Below are 22050 nucleotides of genomic sequence, written 5' to 3' on the forward strand. Positions count from 1 at the left end.
GTCCACTTCTAAACAGTGGTGGAAAAAAGTACCCAATTGCCATAATACTACTTGAGTAAAAGTAAAGATACTTAAATAGAAAATGACTCTAGTAAAAGTGAAAGTCACCCGGTAATATACTACTTGAGTAAAAATCTAAAAGTATTTGGTTTTAAATATACTTAAGTATCAAAAGTGAAAGCATAAATCATTTTAAATGTTAAATTCCTTATATTAGGCAAACCAGACGGCACAATTATTTTATTTATTTACGGATAGCCAGGGGTACACTCCAACATCATTTACAAACAAATCGTTTGTGCTTAGTGAGTCCTCCAGATCAGAGGCATTAGGGACCAGGGATGTTCTCTGTTTAGTGAGTCCTCCAGATCAGAGGCAGTAGGGACCAGGGATGTTCTCTGGTTAGTGAGTCTGCCATATCAGAGGCAGTAGGGATGACCAGAGATGTTCTCTGTTTAGTGAGTCCTCCAGATCAGAGGCAGTAGGGACCAGGGATGTTCTCTGGTTAGTGAGTCTGCCAGATCAGAGGCAGTAGGGATGTTCTCTGGTTAGTGAGTCCTCCAGATCAGAGGCAGTAGGGATGTTCTCTGGTTAGTGAGTCTGCCAGATCAGAGGCAGTAGGGATGACCAGGGATGTTCTCTGTTTAGTGAGTCCTCCAGATCAGAGACAGTAGTGATGACCAGGGATGTTCTCTGTTTAGTGAGTCCTCCAGATCAGAGGCAGTAGTGATGACCAGGGATGTTCTCTGTTTAGTGAGTCCTCCAGATCAGAGGCAGTAGGGATGTTCTCTGTTTAGTGAGTCCTCCAGATCAGAGGCAGTAGGGATGACCAGGGATGTTCTCTGTTTAGTGAGTCCTCCAGATCAGAGGCAGTAGGGATGACCAGGGATGTTCTCTGTCACCAACCCGAACCAACAGGCCCCTGTCACCAACGCCTGTCACCAACCCCAACAACTGGCCCCCATCACTAACCCCTCCAACTGTCCTCCGTCACCAACCCCAACAGCGGGCCTCCGTCACCAACCCCTCCAACTGTCCTCCGTCACCAACCCCACCAAATGTCCTCCGTCACCAACCCCACCAACTGACCTCCGTCACCAACCCCTCCAACTGTCCTCCTTCACCAACCCCACCAACTGTCCTCCGTCACCAACCCCACCAACTGTCCTCCCTCACCAACCCCACCAACTGTCCTCCGTCACCAACCCCACCAACTGTCTTCCGTCACCAACCCCACCAACTGTCCTCCGCCACCAACCCCTCCAACTGTCCTTCGTCACCAACCCCACCAACAGGCCTCCGTCACCAACCCCACCAACTGTCCTCCGTCACCAACCCTACCAACTGTCCTCCATCACAAACCCCACCAACTGGCCTCCGTCACCAACGCCACCAACTGGCCCCCGTCACCAACACCTGTCACCAACAGGCCCCCGTCACCAACGCCTGTCACCAACAGGCCCCCGTCACAAACCCCAACAACTGGCCTCCGTCACCAACCCCACCAACTGGCCTCCGTCACCAACCCCACCAACTGGCCTCTGTCACCAACCCCACCAACTGGCCCCCGTCACCAACCCCACCAACTGGCCCCTGTCACCAACGCCTGTCACTAACCCCAACAACTGGCCCCCATCACTAACCCCACCAACTGGCCATCACCAACGCCTGTCACTAACCCCACCAACTGGCCCCCGCCACCAACGCCTGTCACCAACCCCAACAGCGGGCCTCCGTCACCAACGCCTGTCACCAACCCCACCAACTGGCCTCCATCACCAACGCCTGTCACTAACCCCACCAACTGGCCCCCGCCACCAACGCCTGTCACCAACCCCACCAACTGGCCCCTGTCACAAACCCCACCAACTGGCCCCTGTCACAAACCCCAACAACTGGTCTCCGTCACTAACCCCACCAACTGGCCTCCATCACTAACCCCACCAACTGGCCCCCGTCACCAACGCCTCCCACTAACCCCACCAACTGGCCTCCATCACCAATGCCTGTAACTAACCCCACCAACTGGCCTCCGTCACTAACCCCACCAACTGGCCTCCGTCACTAACCCCACTAACAGGCCCCCGTCACCAACACCTATCACCAACGCCTGTCACCAACACCTGTCACCAACGCCTGTCACCAACCCCACCAACTGTCCTCCGTCACCAACCCCTCCAACTGGCCTCCGTCACCAACCCCACCAACAGTCCTCCGTCACTAACCCCACCAACTGTCCTCCGTCACCAACCCCACCAACAGGCCTCCGTCACCAACCCCACCAACTGTCCTCCGTCACCAACCCCACCAACTGTCCTCCGTCACCAACCCCACCAACTGGCCTCCATCACCAACGCCTGTCACTAACCCCACCAACTGGCCCCCGTCACCAACGCCTGTCACCAACCCCAACAACTGTCCTCCATCACCAACCCCACTAACAGGCCCCCGTCAACAACACCTTTCACCAACGCCTGTCACCAACCCCACCAACTGTCCTCCGTCACCAACCCCACCACAGGCCTCCGTCACCAACCCCACCAACAGGCCTCCGTCACCAACCCCACCAACTGGCCTCCGTCACCAACCCCACCACAGGCCTCCGTCACCAACCCCACCAACAGGCCTCCGTCACCAACCCCACCAACTGGCCTCCGTCACCAACCCCACCAACAGGCCTCCATCACCAGCCCCACCAACTGGCCTCCATCACCAATCCCACCAACTGTCCTCCGTCACCAACCCCTCCAACTGTCTTCCGTCACCAACCCCACCAACTGTCCTCCTTCACCAACCCCACCAACAGGCCTCCTTCACCAACCCCTCCAACTGTCCTCCGTCACCAACCCCACCAACTGTCCTCAGTCACCAACCCCACCAACAGGCCTCCGTCACCAACCCCACCAACAGGCCTCCGTCACCAACCCCACCAACTGGCCTCCGTCACCAACCCCACCAACAGGCCTCCATCACCAACCCCACCAACTGGCCCCCTTCACAAACCCCAACAACGGGTCTCCGTCATCAACCCCACCAACTGGCCCCCTTCACAAACCCCACCAACTGGCCTCCGTCATCAACCCCAACAACTGGCCCCCGTCACAAACCCCACCAACTGGCCCCCGTCACCAACGCCTGTCACTAACCCCACCAACTGGCCTCCATCACCAACGCCTGTCACTAACCCCACCAACTGGCCTCCGTCACTAACCCCACCAACTGGCCTCCGTCACTAACCCAACCAACTGGCCCCTGTCACCAACGCCTGTCACTAACCCCACCAACTGGCCTCCATCACCAACGCCTGTCACTAACCCCACCAACTGGCCCCCGTCACCAACGCCTGTCACCAACCCCAACAACTGTCCTCCATCACCAACCCCACTAACAGGCCCCCGTCACCAACACCTATCACCAACGCCTGTCACCATACCTGTCACCAACGCCTGTAACCAACCCCACCAACTGTCCTCCGTCACCAACCCCTCCAACTGGCCTCCGTCACCAACCCCACCAACAGGCCTCTATCACCAACCCCACCAACTGTCCTCCGTCACCAACCCCACCACAGGCCTCCGTCACCAACCCCACCAACAGGCCTCCGTCACCAACCCCACCAACAGGCCTCCGTCACCAACCCCACCAAGTGGCCTCAGTCACCAACCCCACCAACAGGCCTCCGTCACCAACCCCACCAACTGTCCTCCATCACCAACCCCACCAACTGGCCTCCGTCACCAACCCCACCAACAGGCCTCCGTCACCAACCCCACCAACTGTCCTCCTTCACCAACCCCACCAACAGGCCTCCGTCAACAACCCCACCAACTGTCCTCCGTCACCAACCCCACCAACTGTCCTCCGTCACCAACCCCTCCAACTGTCCTCCGTCACCAACCCCACCAACTGTCCTCCGTCACAAACCCCACCAACAGGCCTCCAGTCACCAACCCCACCAACTGTCCTCCGTCACCAACCCCACCAACTGTCCTCCGTCACCAACCCCACCAACTGTCCTCCGTCACCAACCCCACCAACTGTCCTCCGTCACCAACCCCACCAACTGTCCTCCGTCACCAACCCCACCAACTGTCCTCCGTCACCAACCCCACCAACTGTCCTCCGTCACCAACCCCACCAACTGTCCTCCGTCACCAACCCCACCAACTGTCCTCCGTCACCAACCCCACCAACTGTCCTCCGTCACCAACCCCACCAACTGTCCTCCGTCACCAACCCCACCAACTGTCCTCCGTCACCAACCCCACCAACTGTCCTTCGTCACCAACCCCACCAACTGTCCTCCGTCACCAACCCCTCATTCTATTAATTTTGCCATGGAGTGGAGAACAAAGTGAGCTGTTTGAAGTTTTTCATTTGATATCTGAGTGTCAACGATCAGCGAAATCAATGGGGGCCGCCGGGAGCTAATTCAATCATGATGACTACAAGTTTAGATAGCTAGCCACTAGACTAACTTAGCAATGTAAAAACAATGCAGCTGATGTGGCTAATTGAGTGACTATCAGTGACTGACATAACAGGAGAAAACGGTTGATGAGGAAATTTAGAAATGACACCTTGTGTTTTCTACTATTCCAACTCACAACAGTACGTTGAGACAACCGACTGAGTAAGAAAACACACACATACACACAATTAAAGTCATAGGCATTATTTCCAATATGTTCAATGAGGCAGTAAATGTACAGTGAATATATAGTAAAATATACCGTAAATGTACAACAGACCATCAACACTAGAGGGCAGCAAAGAGCCACACGATGTTGAAACATTATCATCAATCATTTCCAATCTGGTGTGTGCTTGGGAGTTTCTGTGTGACCTAGGTATCCTATTTTCAGATCTTTGTCAACTCCTTACCTCCTTAGCTCCTTACCTCTGTCTCGGGAAACAAGAAAGACCTAAAAGGCTCAAAGAAAGAGAGAGAGAGAATCAACCTCCTTTTTGTCTTACTGTCACAGCTGACTATACTACCATGTCCCAGCTCCACTATGTCCCTGTTTTCACGTTATTAAGGGCCTGTCAGAGGTGATTGTGCTACCATGTCCCAAATCCACTAGGTCCACGTTGTCAGGGGCAACCACTGGAAGAAAGGAAGTAGCATACCAGTATCAATTTAAAGACAGATGACTCACAACGGTGTGTAGCCTACAGTATATCTACCATTGGTGCCAGGGACAGAGAGAGATGGAGAAGGAGAGACAGAGAGAAGAGAGAAGAGAGAAGAGAGAAGAGAGAAGAGAAGAGAGAAGAGAAGAGAGAGAGATAGAGAGAAGAGAGAAGAGAGAAGAGAGAAGAGAGAGAAGAGAGAAGAGAGAAGAGAAGAGAGAAGAGAGAAGAGACAGAGAGAAGAGAGAAGAGAGAAGAGAGAAGAGAGAGAGAGAGAGAGAAGAGAGAAGAGAGAGAGAAGAGAGAAGAGAGAGAGAGAGAAGAGAGAGAGAGAGAAGAGAGAGAGAGAGAGAGAGAGAGAGAGAGAGAGAGAGAGAGAGAGAGAGAGAGAGAGAGAGACGTGTGTGTATCTGGTATGTGTGTGTGGTGTCTGTGTGCTGATCAAGGGAGCCATTGATTTTAGGTTCCGATTGCAGATGGGAACAGGTAACACGATACAGTACTATCGTAATACAATATGGACTTTAACAGTCTGGAAATGTTTGATGAAACGTTGATGTCAAAAAACAAACAACCATTTAAGAGGTAAAGCCTTTTACCATACTGGATAATGAGTAGCCTAAAGGTTATTCCTACAAGTTGTCCTATGTAGGCCACACTTAATCAATAAGGCCCAGGGGGTCTAAGGGCTGTTTTTACGCAAAATCACCCTCCTTCCTCTGGCCTCTTATCGCTCTCTTCCTTCCCTCCCACCCACCTGATTCAATCAAATCCCCTCCGATGCTATGCGCGTAAAGTGTTTTCCTGTGACAGTAGAGCGAGAGAAGCAGAAATGTGACAGCTCAGTCGTGTGGCAGGATTCAAGCAGAAAGACAGGCACCCAGGCCGGGCAGAAGCAGTGGGAGACGCCGCTGTAGACCACCGGAACGGAGGTAAATATTTCATCGGCCCGGGTATAATACAGATAGATGCATGGCATCAACGCTTGATCCGGTGTTGGTTCCACGGGATCCTTGAACGAGGCTCGCGTAGCCCACCGGATTTTGACGATGGGGTTTGTAAAGCTTTAGAATAGAAACGGTTTTGACTGAGCGTCGCCGGTGAACAGAATAAATTCATGAATGAGTTGATAGATTAACTCATTAATTAATGTAATTGACATCAGTGTTTCGTGTATGCCACGTCTGCCTGCAGCGTTATCATAGAATGAATGATCAGACGTTGTCACTCGTGAGCCGCCAGCTGGCAGAAGCGCCGGTAGAAGCAATGGATGTTACAGACAAATCCATTTCGTTTCTTTTTAACGATCCGTTTAACCCTACTGTATCATATGTTTGGTACCTACTGCGTTTGGCTACAGTAGGCGATATAAGGTGGTCGTTGTGGAGGCTAGCAACACGTCGGTTGAATTCAGAAAGCTGAAACCAAGGAAATTGAGACCCGTGACAATCAAGTGTTGTATTAGCTACTGCAGGTAACCACAGATGCATATCAACTATTTGTTTTACTGTGATAAGGCTTATAAGGGACAACTACAGATGTTAATGCGATGTGTGTATGTTCGAACGAAATAGAGTGGATTTGGCTTCACCGCAACAAACATCCATTGATGGAAAATAAAGAGGAACCAGCAAAGAACGAAAACAGAAGTCAACCAGTGACAGTTTCGCCAAACACGTGTCTTAGGTAGAAAACATTACCACATATGGATTTGCATTAGTATAAGCATCAAAAGTCCCAATGCAATTAAACCTCACGTTTCTATTCTGGAGTTATTACATACAACTGATCAGTCCTGTTGGATTTTTGTTTTTTGTGTGTGTGTGTGTGTGTGTGTGTGTGTGTGTGATGTACTACAGTTGAAGTCAGAGGTTTACATACACGTAGGTTGAGTCATTAAAACTCGTTTTTCAGCCACTCCACACATTTCTTGTTAACAAACTATACTTTTCACAAGTTGGTTAGGACATCTACTTTAAGCATGACACAAGTAACTTTTCCAACATTTGTTTGCAGACAGATTATTTCACTTATAATTCACTGTATCACAATTCCAGTGGGTCAGGGGTTAACATACACTAAGTTGACTGTGCATTTAATAAACAGCTTGGAAAATACCAGAAAATGATGTCATGGCTTTAGAAGCTTCTGATAGGCTAATTGACATCATTTGAGTCAATTGGAGGTGTACCTGTGGATGTATTTCAATGCCAACCTTCAAATCAAATGAAATGTATTTATATAGCCCTTCGTACATCAGCTGATATCTCAAAGTGCTGTACAGAAACCCAGCCTAAAACCCCAAACAGCAAGCAATGCAGGTGTAGAAGCACGGTGGCTAGGAAAAACTCCCTAGAAAGGCCAAAACCTAGGAATAAACCTAGATAGGAACCAGGCTATGTGGGGTGGCCAGTCCTCTTCTGGCTGTGCCGGGTGGAGATTATAACAGAACATGGCCAAGATGTTAAAATGTTCATAAAATACCAGCATGTTCAAATAATAATAAGGCAGAACAGTTGAAACTGGAGCAGCAGCACGGCCAGGTGGACTGGGGACACCAAGGAGTCATCATGTCAGGTAGTCCTGGGGCATGGTCCTAGGGCTCACGTCCTCCGAGAGAAAGAAAGAGAGAAGGAGATAATTAGAGGACGCACACTTAGATTCACACAGGACAACGAATAGGACAGGAGAAGTACTCCAGATATAACAAACTGACCCTAGCCCCCCGACACATAAACTACTGCAGCGTAAATACTGGAGGCTGAGACAGGAGGGGTCAGGAGACACTGTGGCCCCATCCGAGGACACCCCCGGACAGGGCCAAACAGGAAGGATATAACCCCACCCACTTTGCCAAAGCACAGCCCCCACACCACTAGAGGGATATCTTCAACCACCAACTTACCATCCTGAGACAAGGCTGAGTTTCACCCACAAAGATCTCCGCCATGGCACAACCCAAGGGGGGGCACCAACATAGACAGGATGACCGCATCAGTGAATCAACCCACTCAGGTGACGCACCCCTTCCAGGGACGGCATGAGAGAGCCCCAGTAAGCCAGTGACTCAGCCCCTGTAATAGGGTTAGAGGCAGAGAATCCCAGTGGAAAGAGGGGAACCGGCCAGGCAGAGACAGCAAGGGCGGTTCGTTGCTCCAGAGCCTTTCCGTTCACCTTCCCACTCCTGGGCCAGACTACACTCAATCATATGACCCACTGAAGAGATGAGTAAAGACTTAAAGGTTGAGACCGAGTTTGCGTCTCTGACATGGGTAGGCAGACCGTTCCATAAAAATGGAGCTCTATAGGAGAAAGCCCTGCCTCCAGCTGTTTGCTTAGAAATTCTAGGGACAATTAGGAGGCCTGCGTCTTGTGACTGTAGCGTACGCGTAGGTATGTATGGCAGGACCAAATCACTTCACAAAATAGATAGCATCATGAGAATGGAAAATTAGGTGGATATATTGAAGCAGCATCTCAAGACATCAGTCAGGAAGTAAAAGCTTGGTCGAAAAATGGGTCTTCCAAATGAACAATGACCCTAAGCATACTTCCATGTTATGGCAAAATGGCTGAAGGACAACAAAGTCAAGGTATTGGAGTGGCCATCACAAAGCCCTAACCTCAATCCTATAGAACATTTGTGGGCAGAACTGAAAAAGTGTGTGTGTGAGCGAGGAGGCCTACAAACCTGACTCGGGTACACCAGCTCTGTCAGCAGGAATGGGCCACAATTCACCCAATTTATTGTGGGAAGGTTGTGGAAGGCTACCCAAAACGTTTGACCCAAGTTAAACAATTTAAAGGAAATGCTACCAAATACTAATTGAATGTATGTAAACTTCTGACCCACTGGGAATGTGATGAAATAAATAAAAGCTTAAATAAATCATTCTATCTACTATTATTCTGACATTTCACATTCTTAAAATAAAGTGGTGATCCTAACTGACCTAAAACAGGGAATTTTTACTAGGATTAAATGTCAGGAATTGTGAAAAACTGAGTTTAAATATATTTGGCTAAGATGTATGTAAACTTCTGACTTCAACTGTAAGTAGGATGCTGTAAACCAAGCTATTCCCTATAATGTAATCTCCAACAAAAATAACTTCCGATGTGGAACTTCAAATTTAACCAAAATCGTTTGCACCCAATGGTTTCAATTTCATTTTCACCAAACTTACATGCAAATATTTCATGAATGTATTGTTACAAATCAATTTGCAAGGTTGGTAGCCAACTAGCCTGCTAACGTTAGCCCTATATTGTCCTGCTAACGTTAGCCCTATATTGTCCTGCTAACGTTAGCTCTACTGTCCTGCTAACGTTAGCCCCACTGTCCTGCTAACGTTAGCTCTACTGTCCTGCTAACGTTAGCCCTATATTGTCCTGCTAACGTTAGCTCTACTGTCCTGCTAACGTTAGCCCTATATTGTCCTGCTAACGTTAGCTCTACTGTCCTGCTAACGTTAGCCCCACTGTCCTGCTAACGTTAGCCCTACTACCAGCCTGCTAACATTATGTTAGCACTGAACGAGTCAGCCAGCTAAGCCTTTCGCAAGAAGTCAATGTGGTGATGAATTTACACGATTGGACAGTCCCTATGCCTTACCCCGAAGAGTGAGAGTGGCACAAGTTGTGGACGAGGACATTTCAAACTGATGAACGCTAACTGCCATACGAGACATTTCAAACCGTACTATTTAAAACTCCAACTACCTAACTGTCAACTGGCACTTTTCCTTAATAATCAAATATTGATCATCCATCTTTTCAGGACCTGTCGCCTTAGATCAACTTACGAAGCGCGAAGATTGAAGACAGAAGAGAGTCTGGTCACACACGTCACATTGTCTTCTCCCTCTCCTTCTCCCAAGTCCTTTCCTTCAGTCCTCCTTCTCCCAAGTCCTTTCCTTCAGTCCTCCTTCTCCCAAGTCCTTTCCTTCAGTCCTCCTTCTCCCAAGTCCTTTCCTTCAGTCCTCCTTCTCCCAAGTTCTTTCCTTCAGTCCTCCTTCTCCCAAGTCCTTTCCTTCGCTCCTCCTTCTCCCAAGTCCTTTCCTTCACTCCTCCTTCTCCCAAGTCCTTTCCTTCGCTCCTCCTTCTCCCAAGTCCTTTCCTTCGCTCCTCCTTCTCCCAAGTCCTTTCCTTCACTCCTCCTTCTCCCAAGTCCTTTCCTTCACTCCTCCTTCTCCCAAGTCCTTTCCTTCCTCCTCCTTCTCCCAAGTCCTTTCCTTCACTCCTCCTTCTCCCAAGTCCTTTCCTTCACTCCTCCTTCTCCCAAGTCCTTTCCTTCACTCCTCCTTCTCCCAAGTCCTTTCCTTCACTCCTCCTTCTCCCAAGTCCTTTCCTTCACTCCTCCTTCTCCCAAGTCCTTTCCTTCACTCCTCCTTCTCCCAAGTCCTTTCCTTCACTCCTCCTTCTCCCAAGTCCTTTCCTTCACTCCTCCTTCTCCCAAGTCCTTTCCTTCACTCCTCCTTCTCCCAAGTCCTTTTCTTCACTCCTCCTTCTTCCAAGTCCTTTCCTTCACTCCTCCTTCTCCCAAGTCCTTTCCTTCACTCCTCCTTCTCCCAAGTCCTTTCCCTTTAAACAGCCACCATCATGGCTTCCAAACTGAATCCGAATATCCTGTACGTCCAAGAACCACAGGAGTCTCACTCATCATTGGAAACTGACCACCTTGCGCAGCCCGAACCCGGTGAAGAGAGCTCCGATAGTGACGGAGAGCCAGATGAGACAGAGCAGAAGCTAATCCGGAAGGTGTCCACATCGGGGCAGCTACGTGCCAAGGTAGGATAGACAAGAATGCAAATAGACAAACGCATACAGTGTACACACGTACAGTAGTGAGATCTGTTGTGTTTTGCTACATTGTGCTGTGGTACTCTAGTCCTATTTGTGTCTTCATCATGAGAGATTAAAGAGATTCTCCGGTACTTTTACAACTAAGGACCCTCTGAGTGAGTTGGTACTTTAAAATTGTGGAAGCTTTTAAAGAGATTATACAGTACTTTTGTATACTTTTTTAGCCAGTAGTTCTGAAGTAGCACTCACGAGTCAAAAGTGGTCCACGGAAATTGCGTACTAAGTCACATACGCTGGGTGTACAAAACATTAAAAACACCTGCTCTTTCCGTGACCGATTGACCAGATGAATCCAGGTTAAATCTATGATCCCTTATTGATGTCACTTGTTAAATCCACTTCAAACACTGTAGATGAAGGGGATGAGACAGATTAAACAAGGATTTTAAAGCCTTTGAGACAATTAAAACATGAATTGTGTCTGTGTGCCATTCAGAGGGTGAATGGGCAAGACAAAATATTGAAGTGCCTTTTGAACAGGTTATGGGAGTAGGAGCCAGACGCACCGGTTTGAGTGAGTGCGTCTGGAAGAACTGCAACCCTGCTGGGTTTTTCACGCTCAGCAGTTTCCCGTGTGTATCAAGAATAGTCCACCACCCAAAGGACATCCAGCCACCTTGACATAACTGTGGGAAGCATTGGAGTCAACATGGGCCGGCATCCCTGTGGAACGCTCTGAATATTAGGAAGGTGTTCCTAATGTTTTGTAGACCCAGTGTATGTGTAGATATGTACATTGCTCTCTCTCTTTCACGATGCTGTGTGTGCATCTTGCTAGCTGTCACTCAAATGTCGAGGGGCTAAAGCTTATTGGTTGAACTCGACTTGCTGGTTCACGATGGGGGCAATGTAGGAAAAATGGTATAGCACAGTTTCCAGAAAAACATTTGCTTTCAAACGAGGGATTTTGTGGCTAGTTGAGGTAAGACAGTAATTCTGGTCATAGATTATGCATGTATGAACTACACATTGACATGTCCAGCCCAAAGCGGGAGGTTTTAAAAATACTCATTAGTGGCCAAAGTTCAGGAGCATGTCTTTATCTCTCGCTGTCTCTCTCTCTGTCTCTCTCTCTGTCTCTCTCTCTGTCTCTCTCTCTGTCTCTCTCTCTCACTAGTAAATGATTAATAATGTATTGTTGAATAAGACATAAACCTTAGTTTGATGTCAAACATTGACAGTGATTTCTGGGTTGAATTGTAACAGTTATTGATTGGTAGTCATAGATCAGGGTTCCCCAACAGGTGGCCTGCGGGCCAAGTTCGTTTTTATTTGGCCCGCCAAGTTTTCTAAGCAAAAAACTCTAGATGTATTTATTTAAAGACTGTAAAAACAGGAAATGTATCTCCAAGTATTCCCATGCGTAATAAAGAGTAGTTATTGTCTACAAACTTAAGCAAGTTTTGAAATTAATGTGTTAGTCTATTATATTTGTTTGGGCTTCTTGCTGTGAATTTGATGTCTACAAATGATTTAGAATTCTCTTCTGGCCCCCTGACCATCTGCTCAAGAAAACATTGGCCTGTGGCTGAATCTAGTTGATGATCCCTGTCATAGTTCATCATGAATCAATACCTGTCACCTATATGTCGTTGTCATGGTGATGTCATGGTTGTGTTTGTTCCTAAGACTTCTGATTCAATCAGTGACTCATTGTTGGTCAAATCCCAAATGATACCCTATTGACCTATGACCTTTGACCAGAGCTATAGGGTGTATTTGAGATGGTTCGTCTGTCTGTCTTGGTCCAGGTACTCTTAAATCTCCTGCAGTCAGGGACAACGTCTATTGATTGCTGGTAGCCAATTGTGTGCCACCCTGTGGGACTCCCAATCACAATCCAGATGTGATGCAGCCTGGATTAGAACCAGGTACTGCAGTGACGCCTCTTGCACTGAGATGCAGTGTCTTAGACCGCTGCGCCACCCGGGAGCCCACTTTTATGGTCACAGCCATTGGATTGCAAGCTGATAATCAGTATGGAGTCATGTCATGCCTAAAATGGTGTGTGTGCGCATATGTATGATAATTAGATCGTGTTTAACCGTGGTCATGTGACCAGGAGAACCTATTCACAGACCCAGGGAGTTGGCCTTACAGACAACTATAGGCTGATTTGGACTAGAACTATTCATTCGTAAGTTACTGTTTACTATGCAGATGTTATTATTCAGTGTCCCTCAGGCTACGGCAGGAAAATACATATTTGGCTGCAAGAGGAGCCATTGCTCTTTCACCCATGAATATTTTTTAGGTTTTCCTCTGGGTTTAATAAGTTAAAATTTCGAATAAATGTAGTGATTCCTGTGAATAATGAATGTCTTTGTGAGGAATATTTCTCACAGTAAAGGAGAAAGTGCATCTCTGTCTCTACCTCCCCTGTCGTACAGTGACCACATACACTCTCCTCTTTGAGAAGCCATGTCTTTTTATATCTGCTGGTTTCTATTGACAATTGGTCACTCAGCCTGTACTTGGTAAGGATCTGTCTCTGCTTCGTATCTCTGACAGAGCAGAGAAAATCAGACAATTCATATTCTCTCTCTCTCTCATCTATTTCAGAGAAACTTAATATTAGAGAACACATTAGATTCAGGGTAGAATCAGACGGGGAAGTGAAGGAGACATGGATATATATATATATTCACTTCCCTGTACTACAATTACAGGCTCAAAATGGCAAAGTACTTTCTTCTGAAACTCGTCGGTCTATTCTTGTTCTGAAAAATGAAGGCTATTCCATGTGAGAAATTGCCAAGAAACTGCAGATCTCGTACAGCGCTGTGTACTACTCCATTCACAGAACAGCGCAAACTGACTCTAACCAGAATAGAAAGAGGAGTTGGAGGCCCCGGTGCACGACTGAGCAAGAGGACAAGTACATTAGTGTCTAGTTTGAGAAACCGACGCCTCACAAGTCCTCAACTGGAAGCTTTATTAAATAGTACCCACAAAACACCAGTCTCAACATCAACAGTGAAGAGGCGTCTCTGGGATGCTGGCCTTCTAGGCAGAGTTCCTCTGTTCAGTGTCTGTGTTCTTTTACCCATCTTAATCTTTTCTTTTTATTGGCCAGTCTGAGATATGTCTTTTTATTGGCCAGTCTGAGATATGTCTTTTTATTGGCCAGTCTGAGATATGGCTTTTTATTGGCCAGTCTGAGATATGTCTTTTTGCAACTCTACCAAGAAGGGCAGCATCCCGGAGACTGTGTATACAGTGGGGAGAACAAGTATTTGATACACTGCCGATTTTGCAGATTTTCCTACTTACAAAGCATGAAGAGGTCTGTAATTTTTATCATAGGTACATTTCAACTGTGAGAGACGGAATCTAAATTATTATTTTTTTAAATCCAGAAAGTCACATTGTATGATTTTTAAGTAATTAATTTTCATTTCATTGCATGACATAAGTATTTGATCACCTACCAACCAGTAAGAATTCCTGCTCTCACAGACCGGTTAGTTTTTCTTTAAGAAGCCCTCCTGTTCTCCACTCATTACCTGTATTAACTGTACCTGTTTGAACTTGTTACCTGTATAAAAGACACCTGTCCACACACTCAATCAAACAGACTCCAACCTCTCCACAATGGCCAAGACCAGAGAGCTGTGTAAGGACATCAGGGTTACATTTTAGACCTGCACAAGGCTGGGATGGGCTACAGGACAATAGGCAAGCAGCTTGGTGAGAAGGCAACAACTGTTGGCGCAATTATTAGAAAATGGAAGAAGTTCAAGATGACAGTCAATCACCCTCGGTCTGGGGCTCCATGCAAGATCTCACCTCAATCAATGATCATGAGGAAGGTGAGGGATCAGCCCAGAACTACACGGCAGGACCTGGTCAATGACCTGAAGAGAGCTGGGACCACAGTCTCAAAGAAAACCATTAGTAACACACTACGCCGTCATGGATTAAAATCCTGCAGCGCACGCAAGGTCCCCCTGCTCAAGCCAGCGCATGTCCAGGCCCGTCTGAAGTTTGCCAATGACCATCTGGATGATCCAGAGGAGGAATGGGAGAAGGTCATGTGGTCTGATGAGACAAAAATAGAGCTTTTTGGTCTAAACTCCACTCGCCATATTTGGAAGAAGAAGAAGGATGAGTACAAACCCAAGGACACCATCCCAACCATGAAGCATGGAGGTGGAAACATCATTCTTTGGGGATGCTTTTCTGCAAAGGGGACAGGACGACTGCACCGTATTGAGGGGAGGATGGATGGGGCCATGTAACGTGAGATCTTGGCCAACAACCTCCTTCCCTCAGTAAGAGCATTGAAGATGGGTCGTGGCTGCGTCTTCCAGCATGACAATGACCCAAAACACACAGTCAGGGCAACTGAGTGGCTCCGTAAGAAGCATCTCAAGATCCTGGAGTGGACTAGCCAGTCTCCAGACCTGAACCCAATAGAACATCTTTGCAGGGAGCTGAAAGTCCGTATTGCCCAGCGACAGCCCCGAAACCTGAAGGATCTGGAGAAGGTCTGTATCGAGGAGTGGGTCAAAATCCCTGCTGCAGTGTGTGCAAACCTGGTCAAGAACTACAGGAAACGTATGATCTCTGTAATTGCAAACAAAGGTTTCTGTACCAAATTTTAAGTTCTGCTTTTCTGATGTATCAAATACTTATGTCATGTAATAAAATGCTAATTAATTACATAAAAATCATACAATGTGATTTTCTGGATTTTTGTTTTAGATTCCGTCTCTCACAGAAGTGTACCTATGATAAAAAATGACCGATTACATGCTTTGTAAATAGGAAGACCTGCAACATCGGCAGTGTATAAAATACTTGTTCTTCCCATGTATGTGCCATTCAGAGGGTGAATAGAAAGGACAAGGGCCTTTGAACGGGGTATGGTAGTAGGTACCAGTTTGTGTCAAGAACTGCAACACTGCTGGGTTTTTCAAGCTCAACAGTTTCCCGTGTGTATCAAGAATGGAGTCAACATGGGCCTATATCTAGTGACTATCTATCACCTAAAATAACTATGATTCTGTCCTTAGAGTACCTCATCCATCAACAGATTAGCATTAGGAATGCTATCATTTTAGACATCAACAAATGGATGGAGGGAGCAAGGGATCGATTGAGGAACCAATGGACAGACCGACAGAGAGAGAAAGATTGATTGATTGAGGAACCAATGGACAGACCGACAGAGAGAGAAAGATTGATTGATTGAGGAACCAATGGACAGACCGACAGAGAGAGAAAGATTGATTGAGGAACCAATGGAGAGAGAAAGATTGATTGAGGAACCAATGGACAGACCGACAGAGAGAGAAAGATTGATAGATTGAGGAACCAATGGACAGACCGACAGAGAGAGAAAGATTGATTGATTGAGGAACCAATGGACAGACCGACAGAGAGAGAAAGATTGATTGATTGAGGAACCAATGGACAGACCGACAGAGAGAGAGATTGATTGATTGAGGAACCAATGGACAGACCGACAGAGAGAGAAAGATTGATTGATTGCTAGACAGCAGCACCTTGTCTGTTTAATTATTAGTCATCTTTTTTAGTCCTCTGAGTTTTCTGTTTTATATCAACTATGTTCTCCGGGCATAGACCATTTACAAGAAGGACATAACAACACAACCCCCCCCTCACACACACACACACACACACACACACACACACAAAACAGACAGGCGTAGTCCATTTATAAAAAGAACATAACAACAACAGGAAGGAACTTAAGTCTTTCACTTCCTGTTTCTCTATTTGTCTTTCTTTCTCTGTTTCTGTCTCTTTCTCTGTTTGTCTTTCTCTGTTTCTCTGTTTCTCTATTTGTCTTTCTCTGTTTCTGTCTCTCTTTCTGTCTTACTCTAAAAATAGTGTCTGTTTTTTCATCAGCTCCTTAGAAACCTCTTCAAACAGGAAACCGTACACACACACACACACACACACACACACACACACACACACACACACACACACGTAAGAGTCTTTCAAAGTAATGTACAGCAATTATGGTCAATTCAAAACTCAAACCTGTTGAACTATGCAGTGTGCGTATATGTGTCAAATGGCACCCTATTCCCTATATAGTGCACTACTTTTGACCATAAAGTATCTAGGGAATAGGGGCCATTTGGAACACACTCTTGGTATATCTGGAAGGAAGTTGGACAGAAGGTCACAGCTGAAAATACATACCTGCCAATTACACTTTAAGGTTAGACTGTGTGTGTGTGAGAGAGAGACTCACTCTTCCCAACACCTGTCCTCTAATCTCCATCCTCAAGTGCCTGCATGGAGAGAGTGTGTGATGTTGGCACACAGGCAAAGTAATAATATGAGAGAGAGAGACACTGGGTTGAAAGAGGGAGGGAGAGAAAGGAACGAGCTTCAGAAAGAATAGATAATGACACTTTCCGGAATCGTCCGTAGAACAAGGTTAAGTGTGATAAATAAAGCCCATTCCAACTGAACTGACAACAGGATTGGCTGGAGGGAGAGAGTGAATACATTTACATTAAAAGTCCTGAGGAATTACAAGTCTTGTATTCAAATTGATTGGTAACCAGTTTATAACAGCAATAAGGCACTTTGGGGGTTTGTGATATATGGCCAACACACTAGACTAGACTATACAGTTGAAGTTTACATACACCTTAGCCAAATACATTTAAACTCAGTTTTTCACAATTCCTGACATTTAATCCTAGTAAAAATTCCCTGTCTTAGGTCAGTTAGGATCACCACTTTATTTTAAGAATGTGAAATGTCAGAATAATAGTAGAGAGAATGATTTATTTCAGCTTTTATTTATTTTATCACATTCCCAGTTGGTCAGAAGTTCACATTCACTCAATTAGTATATGGCAGCATTTCCTTTAAATTGTTTAACTTGGGTCAAACGTTTCGGGTAGCCTTCCACAAGCTTCCCACAATAAGTTGGGTGAATTTTGTCCCATTCCTCCTGACAGAGCTGGTGTAACTGAGTCAGGTTTGTAGGTCTCCTTGCTCGCGCACACTTTTTCAGTTCTGCTCACACATTTTCTATGGGATTGAGGTCAGGGCTTTGTGATGGCCACTCCAATAATTTGACTTTATCCTTAAGCCACTTTGCCTCAACTTTGGAAGTATGCTTGGGGTCATTGTCCATTTGGAAGACCCATTTGTGACCAAGCTTTAACTTCCAGACTAATGTCTTGAGATGCTGCTTCAATATATCCACCTGATTTTCCTCCCTCATGAAGCCATCTATTTTGTGAAGTGCACCAGTCCCTCCTGCAGCAAAGCACCCTCACAACTTGATGCTGCCACCCCCATGCTTCATGGTTGGGATGGTGTTCTTTGGCTTGCAAGCCTCCCCCTTTTCCCTCCAAACATAACAATGGTCATTATGGCCAAACAGTTCTATTTTTGTTTCATCAGACCAGAGAACATTTCTCCAAAAAGTTGTACCTGTTTCCTCCAGCATCTTCACAAGGTCCTTTGCTTTTGTTCTGGGATTGATTTGCACTTTTCACACCAAAGTACGTTCATCTCTAGGAGACAGAATGTGTCTCCTTCCTGAGAGGTATGATTGCTGCATGGTCCCCTGGTGTTTATACTTGCATACTATTGTTTATACAGATGAACGTGGTACCTTCAGGCGTTTGGAAACTGCTCCCAAGGATGAACCAGATTTGTGGAGGTCTACAGTTTTTTCTGAGGTCTTGGCTGATTTTCTTTTGATTTTCCAATGATGTCAAGCAAAGAGGCACTGAGTTTGAAGTTAGGCCTTGAAATACATCCAAATGGGGGGGATGGCTCTTTGACATAATTTATCAGAAGCTTCTAAAGCCATGCCATCATTTTCTGGAACTTTCCAAGCTGTTTAAAGGCACAGTCAACTCCGTGTGTGTAGAGTGAATTATATGCCAAATAATCCATCTGTAAACAATTGTTGGAAAAATGACTTGTGTCCTGTACAAAGTAGATGTCCTAACCTACATGCCAAATCTATAGTTTGTCAACAAGAAATGTGTAGAGTGGTTGAAAAACGGGTTTTAATGACTCCACCCCAAGTGTATGTAATGTTCTGACTTCAACTGTATGTAAGAAGAGTCAGTTGTTCCCTCTGACCTCTTTCTCTCTCTAGGGGTTAGAGGTCAGGGGTCAGTATAGTAATGTCAGTTGGTTTCTGTTTTATAACTGACTTACTGGAAATAGAACACTGACAGGAAGAAACAATTATGAGGTTTTAGTGGGTTAGACACACACACACCGACACACACACACACCGACATACACACACACACACACACACACTGACACACAGACATACACGCACACACAGACATACACGCAGACATACATACACACAGACACACAGACCGACACACACACACACAGACCGACAAACAGACCGACACACACACACAGACACACACAGACCGACACACAGACACACACACAGACTGACACACACACATACATACACACACAGACCCACACACACAGACAGACCGACACACAGACACAGAATAGCTGGTTGATTAGTTAGTGGAGGGAAGTTAATTTCTTTTTGGAGTCTGACTTGGTGTTAGTTTTCCTGGTAAAACTCACTAAGTCAGTTTGGGAGGGGGTCAGGCTGTATGCTTACCTATTACCTCAGGAGAGAGAGAGAGAGAGAGAGTTAATGAATACACTCCATTGTTGTTTCTAATATAGATCTTTCTACAATGGCATTATATTGATGAGACACATTGCCCCTCTCCTCCCTCCTCTGAGGTGGTTAGAAGGAGATGGAGCAGAAGGAAGGTTAAAAGAGGGGTTTTTTTCTGCAGAGAAATAACTTGATGTCTCTGGTATATCTGACTCTCAGCTGGATGTGAACACCTAGAAACTGTAACCATGCTAACGATGGAGGGATGGATGTTTTTGGGAAATCTGTCTTTGGTGAATTGGCTAAAGCCAAGGTGAAAATCATGTCAGCTTGTATTTTGAGTGGACTGTCCCTTTAAATAGCAGCATAGTCAAGTCATGTTAGGTTGTATTTTGAGTGGACTGTCCCTTTAAATACCAGCCCAAAAAGTGATGAGTAACTCTTAAAAACAAAGGTTGGCAGAGGAAGGATGTTTGCTTTAAAACCATCATATTAGGAGAGGAGAGAAGAGAGAACTTTCAAATCATGTTAGGGTGAGGTACACACTCGTCTGTCTGTCTATCTCTCTCTCTCTCTCTCTCTCTCTCTTCCGCCTCCTGTCAACCTCTCTAATCTTGTTGGGCTGTGGTCCAATCACCCTTTTTCTCTTGCTTTTCTCTCTCTCTACCCCTCTCTCTCTGCATCTCTCTACCCCTCTCTACCCCTCTCTCTCTCTCTGCATCTCTCTACCCCTCTCTACCCCTCTCTCTCTTCCGCCTCCTGTCAACCTCTCTAATCTTGTTGGGCTGTGGTCCAATCACCCTTTTTCTCTTCCTTTTCTCTCTCTCTACCCCTCTCTCTCTGCATCTCTCTACCCCTCTCTACCCCTCTCTCTCTCTCTGCATCTCTCTACCCCTCTCTACCCCTCTCTCTCTTCCGCCTCCTGTCAACCTCTCTAATCTTGTTGGGCTGTGGTCCAATCACCCTTTTTCTCTTCCTTTTCTCTCTCTCTACCCCTCTCTCTCTGCATCTCTCTACCCCTCTCTACCCCTCTCTCTCTCTGCATCTCTCTACCCCTCTCTACCCCTCTCTCTCTCTCTGCATCTCTCTACCCCTCTCTCTCTCTACCCCTCTCTCTCTCTCTGCATCTCTCTACCCCTCTCTCCCCATCTCTCTACCCCTCTCTCTCTACCCCTCTCTCTCTGCATCTCTCTACCCCTCTCTCTCTCTACCCCTCTCTCTCCCTGTATCTCTCGCTCTCTCTCTGTGTTGGCACCTTATTACCTATGAAGTGCCCAAGGGTCTCTGGTCAAAAGTAGTGCACTATGTAGGGAATAGGGAGATTTAAGTGTGTAACATTAGCCTGATGAGATGAATGTCCTAGGTTCTGAACACATGCCAATGTAGTCCTGTAGGCCCACTACAAACACACAAGTCTGACTGCCCTGTGTAGAAACTCAAGGGAAAGTCACACATTTAATGTACCATGTGAGTAAAAAAAAAGGATTGTTTTTAAATATACTTACAAATCAAAAGTGAAAGTACTCAGAGAAAATGGTATATCATAAACTACAGTTGAGGAGTAGCTAGGTACTCAGGGCTAGAAAATGGTATATCATAAACTACAGTTGAGGAGTAGCTAGGTACTCAGGGCTAGAAAATGGTATATCATAAACTATAGTTGAGGAGTAGCTAGGTACTCAGGGCTAGAAAATGGTATATCATAAACTACAGTTGAGGAATAGCTAGGTATATGATGTGAGGAGTAGCTAGGTACTCAGGGCTAGAAAATGGTATATCATAAACTACAGTTGAGGAACAATGGGAAAGTAATTCTGCTTTTCAAGTTGATAAACTTGTAACGCCACTTTTTTGTTGTTGATACACCTACTGGAGAGTTCTTCTTCATCTACACTCATTCAGCATCTTTCACGCCCTTTTAATCCTTAGCTCCACCCATCTGTTTTAAGTATTCACATGTGAGGCCATGTGCTAAACAGAGTGAGTACGGTAGTGTACATTACCAAAGATTCAAAGACTTATACTACTTTTATCGACATCTCTGTAGACATAACATCAATAAACCCATCCGTTTAAATCAACCAGGCAACTAAACGCAACTTTCTAAACTATGTTTTGGTGTGTTGCTATCTTGTTAGCGAGCTAGCTAACGTTAAGAGCTACGCTAACATTAAGTTCAAATAATGACGATATCATATAGCTGACAACGTCTTCAGTTTTAACTCATTTGTATTCGTTATTACAGGAAAACAAACTCGCAATAAAATCATTATTTACAAGTTAATGGCTAATTATAGAAAATAAAAGCAGGGCATTCTACCAGTGAATTGTAGGCCAACGAGACAGTGTCCAAGTTCTAACGTTATATCCTAAATTGACTTTGGTGCAGGTCATGTTGTTCTTCTCATTACCGCCACTATATCAAATAAAGA

The 22050-nt window shown here is 46.1% G+C and overlaps 1 protein-coding gene across 4 annotated transcripts in view; it reads left to right on the forward strand.

The window, feature by feature from the left end:
- The first annotated feature begins 10612 nt into the window (after nucleotides 1–10612).
- Nucleotides 10613–22050, forward strand: part of LOC124008531 (diacylglycerol kinase eta-like) — a 110108-nt gene continuing 98670 nt past the window's right edge. For all 4 annotated transcript variants that reach the window (XM_046319866.1, XM_046319867.1, XM_046319868.1 and 1 more), the window contains exon 1: nucleotides 10613–10923. In XM_046319866.1, the coding sequence (XP_046175822.1) occupies nucleotides 10735–10923 (189 nt within the window). In that variant the 5' untranslated portion in view covers nucleotides 10613–10734. The remainder of the gene's footprint in view (nucleotides 10924–22050) is intronic.

This window comes from Oncorhynchus gorbuscha, linkage group LG21 (assembly GCF_021184085.1).
Source record: "Oncorhynchus gorbuscha isolate QuinsamMale2020 ecotype Even-year linkage group LG21, OgorEven_v1.0, whole genome shotgun sequence".
In the NCBI taxonomy this organism is placed as follows: domain Eukaryota; kingdom Metazoa; phylum Chordata; class Actinopteri; order Salmoniformes; family Salmonidae; genus Oncorhynchus; species Oncorhynchus gorbuscha.